The sequence below is a fragment of the Acomys minous genome, assembly GCF_964271855.1.
Source record: "Acomys minous genome assembly, chromosome: 7".
Taxonomy (NCBI): Eukaryota; Metazoa; Chordata; class Mammalia; order Rodentia; family Muridae; genus Acomys; species Acomys minous.
The window spans coordinates 107970277-107982687 of NC_140488.1; the positions used below are offsets into that span (position 1 = coordinate 107970277).

Below are 12411 nucleotides of genomic sequence, written 5' to 3' on the forward strand. Positions count from 1 at the left end.
TTGCTAGAAGAGTAGGGCAGAGTGAGCACTGATGAGCACGCAGCAGTGTCTGTCATTTTCCCCGTTGTAATGGAGATTATAACACCCTCTTTATTAAAGGGAAGGTCTACCAGAAGTGCTCTAAGTTATTGGTACCTAGAAGGAACTCTTCTCAGACTTTTCCTTCTCTCCTGAATTAGGAGTCATTGAGGGCCAATAGCCGGCTGCTGGAACAACTTCAGGAAATAGGGCAGGAGAAGGAGCAGTTGACCCAGGATCTCCAGGAAGCTCGGAAGGTGGGGGCATCATGGGAAGAGGGAAAGAGATGGCCCTAGTCCATGAGGGTAGAAAGTATCATGGCTGTATCATGGCCACCTCTTGGGAATGGAAAGAAAAAGAAGCCGGTCTTTCTCTGAAGGATGGGTGAAAGACTCGGCCAGTTTGAAGGGCTGGGTGGGGAAGAGATGGTCTGGCTAGTTCCTTAAGCATGGAACAGAATAGTGGGGGTTTTGTGGTGTTGGGAGATGCATTAATTGCTGCTCTCTTGGCCTACCCACCTGGTCCCCAGAGTGCTGAGAAGAGGAAGGTCATGCTGGATGAGTTAGCGATGGAGACACTGCAGGAGAAATCCCAGCACAAGGAAGAACTGGGCGCTGTCCGGTTACGGCACGAGAAGGAGATGCTGGGGGTGCGAGCCCGTTATGAGCGTGAGCTGCGAGAGCTGCATGAGGACAAGAAACGGCAGGAGGAGGAGCTCCGGGGGCAGATTCGGGAGGAGAAGGTGGGTGAGGTAGCCAGACCCTTTCTCCACTACTAGCTGAGGACCATGACGTGGCTGGTGGCGATATGGCGGCAGGTAGGTGACACGCCGAGGCCTCTGCTCTCTGGCTCCTGACTGTCTTCTCCTTCTAGGCTCGAACAAGGGAATTGGAAACTCTTCAGCACACAGTGGAAGAACTCCAGGCTCAGGTACATTCCATGGATGGAGCCAAGGGCTGGTTTGAGCGGCGCTTGAAGGAGGCTGAGGTGAGTTGGTGGTAGCTGGTGAGGGAGCAAGGCTGGCCAGAGGCACCCATGCTCTCCTTTTGTGTAGATTTGAATGGGCAGTTCTTCTTGGATTGTTCCTCTGCCAAAAAGTTGTAATAGACTATCTTTCCATGTTTGGTAATACGCTTTTATTTTTTTTGGGGGGGGGTGTTTGTTTGTTTTTTGAGACAGGGTTTCTCTGGGTTAGCCTTGGCTGTCCTGGACTCACTTTGTAGACCAGGCTGGCCTCAAACTCACAGATCTGCTTGCCTCTGCCTCCCGAGTGTTGGGATTAAAGGTGTGCGCCACTACCACCTGGCCACTAACTTTTATTTTTTTATTTTTTATTTAATTTTAATTTATGTCTATTGGTGTGGGAGTATCAGATCTTGGAGTTACAGACAGTTGTGAGCTGCCATGTGGGTGCTGGGAATTGAACCCAGGTCCTTTGGAAGAGCAGGCAGTACTCTTAACCACTGAGCCATCTCTCCAGCCCACTAACTTTTATTTTAAGAAGAACATTTATTGCCTTTTTTTCCTGGAAAATTCATGACAATAATAAGAGGCAGTGTCCTGTAGCAGAGAAGGGCGTACCCTGGAGCCAGATGTTCCCCTAAGTTTGAATGCTGACTGGGCCACTTCCTAGCAGTGTGATCTTATGCAATGTAGTTCATCTCTCTATGGCCCATTTTCATCTTTGGCAGAAAAGGAATAGGAGGGACAGAGAGTATAGTTCATTGGTAGACCACGTGGTTAGCCTGAGTGAGGCCTCAGGTTCAATTCCCAGCGGCAAAAATATCAGTGATGACGCAGACACCGTGGCACACGCCTTTAATCCCAGCACTCGGGAGGCAGAGGCAGGCGGATCTCTGTGAGTTCAAGGCCAGCCTGGTCTACAGAGTGAGTCCAGGATAGCCAGGGCTAACACAGAGAAACCCTGTCTCGAAAAAACTAAACAAACAGATGTAAGTTACCTGTAAACCCCAGCACTCAAGGCTGAAGCAAAATTGGGAGTTCATGGCCAGTGCAGGCTGTATACTGAGACCTTGTCTCAAAGTAAAAAGATGTATTTGTTATACCCCCAAGAACTCTGCTGACATTTACATGCCCTGAACTGGGCATACTATCTTTTGGGGGCCATGAACAGAGCTGGGACTCTCCTTACAGGAATCCTTGCAGCAGCAGCAACAGGAACAAGAGGAAACCCTCCAGCAGTGTCGGGAGGCGCATGCTACTGAGCTGAAGGTGCCTGTTGCATGGTGGTGTTCCCCATCTCTGGGTACCAGCTACCCCTGCAGGAGAGCAGGGTCTTCTCTGTGCAGCGTGGCCTGAGCTGCTGGTTGCTTTGCAGGGCAAGGAGGAAGAACTTCAGAATGTGCGGCTTCAGCTCCAGCAGGCCCAGGAGGAGCGAGATGGCCATGTGAAGACCATCAGCAACCTGAAGCAGGTCTGTGCTATCTCCGTGGTACCCAACACAGCCATGGCCTGAGATTGCAGAATAAGGCAGGGCTAGGGGGGGTGGGGACACTGCAGGCAGCTGTGCCATCACCTGCCAGCTGGGCCTTCTCTAACCACAGGAGGTAAAGGACACGGTGGACGGACAGCGGATCCTGGAAAAGAAGGGCAGTGCTGCGGTAAGCTAGTGAGGCCTGTGACCTCTTCCCCTCCTTATGGGCCACAGCTCTCACTCCCACCCCTCCTTCTCACCTTTAGCTCAAAGACCTGAAGAGGCAGCTGCATCTGGAGCGGAAACGGGCTGATAAGCTTCAGGAGAGGCTCCAGGACATCCTCACAAATAGCAAGAGCCGTTCAGGTGAGTGAGCAGGACAGATGGAAGCTGCACCTTTGGGCAGCTTCCCATACCTCCCTGAACCCTGGCCCAGCCCTTTGTCCTGCCTCAATTCGGCCTGTCATTTTGCTCTCTGCACTGTCTGCTGTGTGCGTGTGTGCTTGCGTATATGCTTGCGTGAGTGCGTGTGTGCGTGCGTGTGTGCGCCTGTCTGTCTTCTTTCTGCCTGTGTTCTTTGCTCTGTATCGGCCTTTATTTCTCTGCTTTTTCTATTGTTTCTATTCTTGTATTCTGGAAATCTTCACGTAAGTCTAGGATCTGTGATACAAGCCCCCCACCCCTATGGCCCCCATTCATTCCCCTCCACAAGCTCACAATGTAGCAAAGGAGACAGATTTCCATAGGAACAACATTACATTGTCTCCTTTATTATTGGCATCACTGTTAGTGTGTGTCTGTGTGTGTGTGTGTGTGTGTGTGTGTGTGTGTGTGTGTGTTTAGACAGCATCACTTTGTCCCCGTGTTCATTTCAAACTCATGCTACTCTGCCTTAGCTTCCTAGGAGTTGGGTTGCAGACATAAGCTTGTACTGTTTTCAGGATACGGCTAACTCAACCCACGATACTTCTGCCACTGAAAGCAGAGGACATGCCCACACAAACGGGAATTGTTTCTACCTTTTCTTGGTTGGGAGTAGCTGTAAATCCATTGAAATAAGTCAAGTTCAATAATGAATGGCTCAGCTGGGCCAGGTGGCGCACGCCTGTAATCCCAGCACTCGGGAGGCAGAGGCAGGAGGATCGCTATGAGTGCGAGGCCAGCCTGGTCTACAAAGCGAGTCCAGGACAGCCAGAGCTACACAGAGAGACCCTGTCTTGAAAACAAAAGACAAACCAAAACAAAAAACAAAAACCAAAACCAATCATGAATGGCTCTGGTGCTTCTCTGAGATTACAGACAGACGTGGAGAAAGTTGACAGTCATCCGAAGTGCTAGTGCACCCCAACTCAGGCATTGTACCCTTCTGGAGAGCCTTTTGGAGTATGGGAACAGCTGGAAGGGCAGTGTCACCAACTCAGTACCAATGTTTTCTGTTTTGTTTTGGGAAGAGGGTTTTTCTGTGTTGCTCAGGCTGGCCCTGAACTCCTCAGCTCAGAGTGTACCTGTGGGCGTGCACCAGCATGCTCAGCAAGTGGTCAAATGACATGGCAAAACACATCTCTCTCGGGCTGGAGAGATGGCGCAGGGTTTAAGAGCACTGTCTGCTCTTCCAAAGGTCCTGAGTTCAATTCCTATTAACCACATGGTGGCTCACAGCCATCTATACTGGGATCTGGTGCCCTCTTCTGGTGAGCATGAAGATGGCGCGTTCATGTCAACACATGTATATAATAAATAAATAAATCTTTAAAAACACAAACAAAAAAAACCACATAACTCTCACCAAAACAGTTTCCTACTGAGTAACCTCTCATTTTAGTAGAGAGATTTATTTAGTTATAGATTAAGAAGTGGGGGCTGGAGAGATGGCTCAGAGGTTAAGAGTACTGACTGTTCCTCCAAAGGTCCTGAGTTCAATTCTCCACAACCACGTGGTGGTTCACAGCCATCTACAATGTGATCTGACTCCCTCTTCTGGCCTGCAGGTGTACATGCAGGCAGAGCATTGTATATATAATAATAAATAAATAAATCGTTTTTTAAAAAAAGATTAAGAATTGGGGAACAAGCCAGTTGTGCTGGCGCACGCCTTTAATCCCAGCACTTGGGAAGCAGAGGCAGGTGGATCGCTGTGAGTTCAAGGCCAGCTTGGTCTTCAAAGGAAATCCAGGACAGCCAAGGCTTTTTCTGTCTTGAAAAAAAAAGTGGGGAACAGATTAGAATTTTGTTTATTTGTTTTTGTTTCCTTTTGAGACAGGGTTTCTCTGTGTAGCCTTGGCTGTCCTGGAACTCACTCTTTTTTTTTTTTTTTTTTTGGTTTTTCAAGACAGGGTTTCTCTGTGTAGCCTTGGCCATCCCTGGACTCGCTTTGTAGACCAGGCTGGCCTCGAACTCACAACGATCTTCCTACCTCTGCCTCCCAAGTGCTGGGATTAAAGATGTGCACCACCACCACCTGGCCTGGAATTTTATATTGTACATCTTTCTTATCCATTAAATGGGACTGAGGTCTAGGCAAATAGCTCCAAACCTGTCTCCATCTTTGTTCTGTCTTTCTCTGTGGCTTCTGTCAGTCCCCATCATGTGCTGGCTTCCTGTCTCTGGGCTTCCCCCTGCATGTGTGTGCCACCATAAACTCTCAACTCTCTGTCTTCCTTTTTCTGCATCTACCTTCGAGTGCTTATGTCACTGCAGTCCTTTTTTTGTTTTTTGTTTTGTTTATTTGTTTGTTTTTGTTTTTTTGAGACAGGGTCTCTCTGTGTACCCGTGGCTGTCCTGGGCTCTCTTTGTAGACCAGGCTGGCCTCGAACTCACAGCGATCCGCCTGCCTCTGCCTCCCGAGTGCTGGGATTAAAGGTGTGCACCACCAGTGCCCGGCATCACTCCAATCTTAGATCTATTCATTGCCCTTTCTCTCAGCCTCACCCACTTCCGTTTCTTTCATTGGATGTCTTTACCAACAGAGGTTGCTCCTTGTTTCTGCCTGGTCCAGTCCTTGAGTTTGCTTGCCTGAGTTGTGTCCTTTTTTTTTTTCCTTGTAATTCAAGACAGGTTCTCTCTGTGCAGCCTTAGCTGTCCTGGACTCACTTTGTAGACCAGGCTGTCCTCAAACTCACAGCGATCTGCCTGCCTCTGCCTCCCCAGTGCTGGGATGAAAGCTGAGTTGTGTCTTTTGTTTTCTCTCTGGCAAGTCTGTTTCTGCTGGTTGCTGTCCTGAGGTTCCTAGGGACCCGAACTCAGGTTGCTTCTTTCCTTCACACTCAGGCCTTGAGGAGCTGGTTCTCTCTGAGATGAACTCACCAAGCAGGACACAGACGGGAGACAGCAGTAGCATCTCCTCCTTCAGCTACCGGGAGATCCTGAAGGAGAAGGAGAGTTCAGCCATGCCAGCCAGGGTAAGGAGCAAGTGCCACCTCCTAATAAGTAAGTCTGCAGTTACCCAATTTCTCCTCGCTTGGAACTGTCTACACTAACTGTTGGGTAAGCGTTTCTTCTCTGTCTCTGGATATGTTTGTGAGTTTTTTTTCTCTCTCTCTCTCTGTATGTCTTTGTCTGTCTCTGTCTCTCTCAGGCTGAGGAGTGAACCTGGGGCCTTACATATACACAATACATGCAGAACACATGTCAACGTTTGCTGCGACCCCAGCCCCTGACAAAAGCACCCTGTCAATTCCTAAAACTTGTCAACTTAAATTAAGGCTAACACATGGGAGACAGGCCACCATTCCCTCTGCATTTCATCATCTATTGGCTAACCCCATGTTCGTTCCTAATGCTGCAAAGTACACGCATTATGGACCGTGCACCTGCCATACACACAGTCCCTTTTCCCAATTTATTCTTTTCTGGAGACACTTTCTTGCTATGTAGCCCTGGTTGACCTGTAACTTGGTATGTAGACCATGTAGGCCTCAATCTCATGGAAGAGATATGTCTGGTCTGTCTCTTGAGTGATGGGATTAAAGGTGTGTGCCACCATGTCTGGCTATTTGCTGCTTTTTTAAAATAATTTTTTTTTTCCAGAGAGGGTCTCTCTACAATAGCCCTGGCTATCCCAGAACTCACTATGTAGACCAGGTTGGCCTTAGCCTTAGAGGATTTGCCTGGTTTGCCTCCAAAGTGCTGGGATTAAAGACATGCTAATATGCCTGGCTTGGAACTCACAAAGATCCACCTGCCTCTGCCTCCGGAGTGCTGGGATTAAAGGTATGTGGCACTATTACTACCTGGCTAAAACCAAATTTCTTTTCAATTAAAAAAAAACACTAGGAGGCTAGAGAGGTGGCTCAGCAGTTAAGAGCACTGACTGTTCGAGAGGACCCGAGTTCAATTCCTACCACTCACATCAGGCAGCTCGTAACTGTAACCCCAGCTCCAGGGATCCAACCTTTGTTTCTCACTTCCTTGAGCACCCACACACAAGTGACATACATTCACATAGATACATACATATGTAAATAAAAAACAGGAAAGACAAATAGGAATTTTTTAAATTAATTAATTACTTTTTTTTTTTTTTTTGGTTTTTCGAAACAGGGTTTCTCTGTGTAGCCTTGGCTGTCCTGGACTCACTTTGTAAACCAGGCTGGCCTTGAACTCATAGCAATCTACCTGCCTCTGCCTCCCGAGTGCTGGGATTAAAGGCGTGCGCCACCAAGCCCAGCTGGATTTTTTTTTTTTTTTTTGGTTTTTTGAGACAGGGTCTCTCTGTGTAGCCTGGACTCACTGTGTAGATCAGGCTGGCCTTGAACTCACAGCGATCCACCAGCCTCTGCCTCCCAAGTGCTGGGATTAAAGGCGTGCGCCACCACGCCCGGCTGGATGTATTTTTTTTAAACCAACTAATTTGAGATGATGAGTGACCTGGTTTGATTCGGGTGATTGTTCTCCCTTCCCCAGTTGGTAAATTTTCACCTCATCTAATATTTTGTCTTTATTCAAGTGTTTCCAGCTGGGCGTGGTACCGCATGCCTTTAATCCCAGCACTCAGTGGGCAGGTGCAGTGGGTAGAGGCAGAGGGAGGCAGATCTCTGTGAGTTCGAGGCAAGCCTGGTCTACAAAGCGAGTCCAGGACAGCCAGGGCTACACAGAAACCCTGTCTTGAAAAGCAGAACAAAACAAAACAGAGTATTTCTACTGGGCTTTTAAGGTGTCTTTTCTTTGCAAAAGCTAGGGTTCACTTTCAGAGTACACCTCAGGGTTTTTGTTGTTATTATTTGTTTGTTTTCTCTTCCTTAAGTCTCTTGTGTCTATTCTGATCCTATTTTCCTGACATCAGCTGGTGGAAGAAACCAAACCATTTATTTGACCTGCAGGAGACATCCTACCTTGACATTTTTCTGCTTGCTTCTTAATGGTACCATTTAGCGTGTTCCACTGTTGCCTCCATTTCCTGCCATCTGGGAATTAGATGTCATTTGCTACTGGGTTTCCCTTAATCCTCTCAGTAACGGCTTTTGTTGTGGTGGTAACACTGTCTGCCTTCCTTTAAGCCAAAGGAAAAGTGACGGTTCTGTTTCTGAGAGCTGCCAAATGTGGCCTGTAGCTCCATTTGGCCTCCAGCCCCTAACTCGGGCGATGGTGATGGCGATGGCGTTGACAATGGCGTTCTGCTGAGAATGGCTGGCTTTTCTCTCTCTTCGTGTTTTGTAGTCTTTATCCAGCAGTCCTCAGGCCCAACCTCCTCGGCCAGCAGAGCTGTCAGATGAGGAAGTGGCGGAGCTCTTTCAGCGGCTGGCCGAGACACAACAGGAGAAGTGGATGCTCGAGGAGAAGGTGCCGGCCGTCTGTCTGTTTGCCAGCCTCCTACATGGAGTACCCTGGGATCGGGTTGTGGGGTGGGAAGGGTGCCTGCCTGGGTCCCTCCTCATGGGAGAAAAATGGTCCGTTGGAGCGGTTTAAGACGGGGGTGGACCATCTTACAGGTAAAGCACTTGGAGGTGAGCAGCGCCTCTATGGCAGAGGACCTCTGCCGGAAAAGCGCCATCATTGAGACCTACGTCATGGACAGCCGGATTGGTCAGTGCCTACCTCCAGTGCAGCCTTCACCTGCCCCTCCTTTTCCCTTGTTCTATGCTGCTGCTTGTCTCCTGAACCTCAGTGAAGCTCTTGACAAGGTCATGACCCATGGAGGGGAAAGCAGGGGAGCTCTTTGTACTCATCGTTTCTACCCCCTCCAGTCTCTATGGTTTTCCCTGGACTTCTCGGTCTCTTTTCTTCTACCTCATTCTTTCTCCCCTGATTTCCATTTCTCTCTGCACTTTGGTTCTGCTCCCCTACTTCACCGTCTCTTAGTGGCTCTATTCTTTTCCCAGTTTTATTTGTTTGCTTGTTCTTTGGACCTGGATTTCGCTACGGAGCCTTGTCTAGCATGCTACTTGCTTCGTAGCCCAGGCTGGCCTCAAACTCTCAGCAATGCTAGCTCCCTTAGCCTTCCAGGGGCTAGGATTACAAGTGTGCCTGACTCCACCTAGCGGTGCATTCTCGTTCGCTGTACTTTCGTGCCTGTTGTCTTCTCTGACCTCCATGGCTGCTGCTGCTTTTCCCATCTGACTCGCTCCTATCTCACCTTCTCTCTCCTTCACTTTATTCCTTGCTTTCAAATCTTCCACCATTTCCTGAGTTTTCCTCATCAGTAACACCTGCTAACACGCTCTGAGGGTTTACTGTGTCCCCTGTGTGTCCCATGCAGTCATCACATGCTCCCAGCGCCATGAGTTAGAAACAATCCCTATTCCTTAGGGTCATATAACTTATAAGCATTGGGTTTCACATGGCAAAGCCTCTGCCCCCAACATAGCATTGCTTTTTCTCCCTCGCTTCTTGCCTGCTCTGTGGTCCTGCTCTGTGCCTCCTTTCTCCTTTGGCTTTGTCGACTACCCCTCCCCTGCTGCCTCCCCCAACCCCCCAACCCCCCCCCCATCTGCCGAGGGGGTGGTGCTCAGCCTGGTCCCTTGCAGATGTGTCTGTGGCAGCAGGCCACACAGACCGAAGTGGGTTGGGCAGTGTCTTGAGAGACCTTGTGAAGCCAGGCGATGAGAACCTTCGGGAAATGAACAAGAAGCTGCAGAACATGTTGGAGGAGCAACTTACCAAGAATATGCACTTGCACAAGGCAAGTGTGGACTATCAGCCTACCCATCCGTCCCCTCCAACCACCTGCCTCCCTACCCACACAATCCCTGGCTGTGTCCCTCCGACTGGTCCCTGTCCTCTCCTCTACCACCTTCCAGTGATCTACTGCCCTTTTGTGTCCCCCTTTTCTACCCTCCAATCAACTTACCAGTTTAGCCTATCACTCTACCATCTGTCCTTCCAGCCACTCATCCATTCATATATGCCCTCCCTCACTCACTGTCTCCCTAGCCTGCTGCCTGTCTGTCAGACCAGGGGCTCGAAGTCTTCCATCCACTTCCTGATCCATCATTCTTTCACCCATTTATCAGTCACCCTTTTTACCCACCTGCTTGTCACTTATCTACCTACCTACTGTTTTGTCCCCTCCAAAGTTCATTTGTGAACCTATTTGTCTGCCATAGGTCCACCCACACATGAATTCCTCCTCCTCCCTGCCCCCCCCCCCCCGCCCACCCAAATACTCCTCCAAAGCTAAGAGCGTCAAAGCCAGGTCTTGCCTTGGATGAAGAAGCAAAGCTCAGACTTGTTAGAAGAGAAGGTGGTGGATCTTCCCATCCATGGCCTGATACTGCTGAGCACTGATGAACCCAATCAATCCGTCTAACCACAGATACCACCTCATATTTGCTAGCAGATCTTGCCCTTCTCCTCCTCCTCCTCCTCCTCCTCCTCCAGCTCCTGATAGCTCATTTGTTTCTTAGGATATGGAAGTTCTATCCCAGGAAATTGTGCGGCTCAGCAAGGAATGTGTGGGGTCCCCTGACCCAGACCTAGAACCTGGAGAAGCCAACTAAAGACCTACAGGCTACATCTATTCCCAACCCCTGCCAGAATGCCACCCACTCCCTTGGACTGTGGTGGGAAAAAATATGGAGGCTGGTACCAAATGTCATAGTTTGGGAGATGGACATTAAAGGGGCTGGAGGCCTGTCTATGGCTGGTGTTGATGACCCTGATCATATGGCAGAGGCCCTTGGGGAGAAGGGATCCTGAGGGAAGGGCAGGGAGTTTTCCTTCTTGGCTCTGGCTCCCAGGGTCATCTGCCTTCACCTCTGCATGAACTCTCCCCCCTCCCAGAGACCAAGTCATCTTCATTTTATTTTATTTTTTAATTTATGTCTAGAAGCCTGGCTACTCTGCATTTGGGACTGGGGGTGTTGGGTGGGGGTGCAGTCCATGCTCAATGTTCTCGCAATGTGTGTATGTGTGTGAGTGTGTGTGTGTGTGTGTGTGTGTGTGTGTGTGTGTGTGTGTGTGTAAAGGCTATGCAGCCAAAATACCATCTGGCCAGACGGGCCCACCCACTGACTGTCTGGTCTCATTCTTTTCAATCAAAAGGGATGTGCTGGGAGCGGGGTGGTCACTGCACTGGATTGGGAAGGTGACCTCTGCCTGTCACTTTTCTCCTTCTACCCTCACCTCACCTGTTTCCTGACAGACCTCTCAAAGAGAGTAGAGCAGAAATATCTACAGATATGTATGGGGGTGGATATGGATTGAGGGTGTAGATGAATCAACAGATAGGAGGGTGGGTAAGTGGTTAGATGGACTGAGGGACAAATAAGTGGGTGGTTGTGCAGCTGGGAAATAAATGCATAGGTAGATGGATGCGGGGCTGGATGAAGAAATGCGTAGATGAATCAGTAAGTGGATAGAGTATGGAGAGATGGAGGGATAAATGCACAGATGGCTATCTAGAGGGGTGGACAAATGGATAAATGGATGAATTAGCTCTGTGGGTAGGTTGATGATTTATGGATAGGTTGGGAGGAAACTGAAAATGCCTAGAGTGGAATTATGCATGTATAAGGGACTGAAAGGGGAGGGGTCAAGTCAGGTGCATACATGATAGGCGACGCTAAGGAGGGGTTGGCAGAGCATAGATAGGGATAGGTTGGCAAAGGGTCAGAAGAAGAGATGGGTAGGTGAATAAATGGGCAGATGGACATGTAGAGGAACGGGTAGACTCATTGGGTATGTGGGTAGAAGGATGGGTACGTGACAGAATGAACAAATCAGGAGTATGAAAAGTAAGCAGGTGAACAGCACGTGTGGGTAAATGGCTCAAAAGGCTAGGCAGTTCTACTGCGCTGCACTCTCACCACACACCTTTAGTTACTTAAGACTAAGCACCCTTGGCTGCGCCAACCCCACTCGCATCACTTCGGTTAATGCTCGAAAGGACACTATCAAGTTGGGATAAGCCTATCTGACAACTGGGAAAACAAGTCACCTGATCAGCGACACAAGAAACCTGGCAAAACTGGGATTAGAACTCATAGACTTAACCCAGAGGCCGTCAGTACTCAGAAGCAAATTCCACTATGGAGAGAGGTGTGACTTGAGGGCATTGGATACAGGCAAATGAGAAGCCTGCTCTTTTTGGCAAGGGGCCCACGGGTAGGGGGTGGTGCCTGGTTTGTCCTCATCTGCACTACCCTTGCCCCAAACTGGAAGACTGTATACTGGAGCCGCACAAGCAAAGTCTGGTTTAGAAGTTAGTCTCTGACCTATGCCCTCCCTCCAGAGTAGATCTAGGAAGCCTGGTCATCCAGAGAAACATCTCCACCAGGCCCCCCCTCCCCCACATCTCCCCGCCCTTCCACAGTCTGGGGGCAGGGAGGGGACACAGCACTGCATCATTCCCCATGGCACTCCGCTCTGGGGCCATTAACAGACGCCTCCCCATCGATTGGTTCTGCTAAGTGCTGCTGATTCAGACGGGTGGGGGTGAGGGCCCCTGGGGGCAGTGGGGGTAGGAGCTGGGCAGAAAGAAGGGGGAGTCCAGGAAGCAGGAGGTGGGGAGAACTGGCAAAGTT

At 49.5% G+C, this 12411-nt stretch overlaps 1 protein-coding gene across 8 annotated transcripts in view; it reads left to right on the forward strand.

Annotated features, from left to right (window-relative positions):
- GRIPAP1 (GRIP1 associated protein 1) overlaps nt 1-10524 on the forward strand; it is a 29777-nt gene extending 19253 nt beyond the window's left edge. For 7 of the 8 annotated variants that reach the window (XM_084788496.1, XM_084788498.1, XM_084788497.1 and 4 more), the window contains 12 exons: nt 180-275; nt 548-760; nt 892-1005; nt 2173-2250; nt 2357-2452; nt 2583-2639; nt 2719-2818; nt 5720-5850; nt 8108-8230; nt 8380-8473; nt 9415-9569; nt 10294-10524. In XM_084788496.1, coding sequence (XP_084644622.1) covers nt 180-275; nt 548-760; nt 892-1005; nt 2173-2250; nt 2357-2452; nt 2583-2639; nt 2719-2818; nt 5720-5850; nt 8108-8230; nt 8380-8473; nt 9415-9569; nt 10294-10386 — 1350 coding nt within the window. In that variant the 3' untranslated portion in view covers nt 10387-10524. The remainder of the gene's footprint in view (nt 1-179; nt 276-547; nt 761-891; nt 1006-2172; nt 2251-2356; nt 2453-2582; nt 2640-2718; nt 2819-5719; nt 5851-8107; nt 8231-8379; nt 8474-9414; nt 9570-10293) is intronic. The other variant, XM_084788503.1, reaches the window with a different exon arrangement.
- The last annotated feature ends 1887 nt before the right edge of the window (nt 10525-12411 follow it).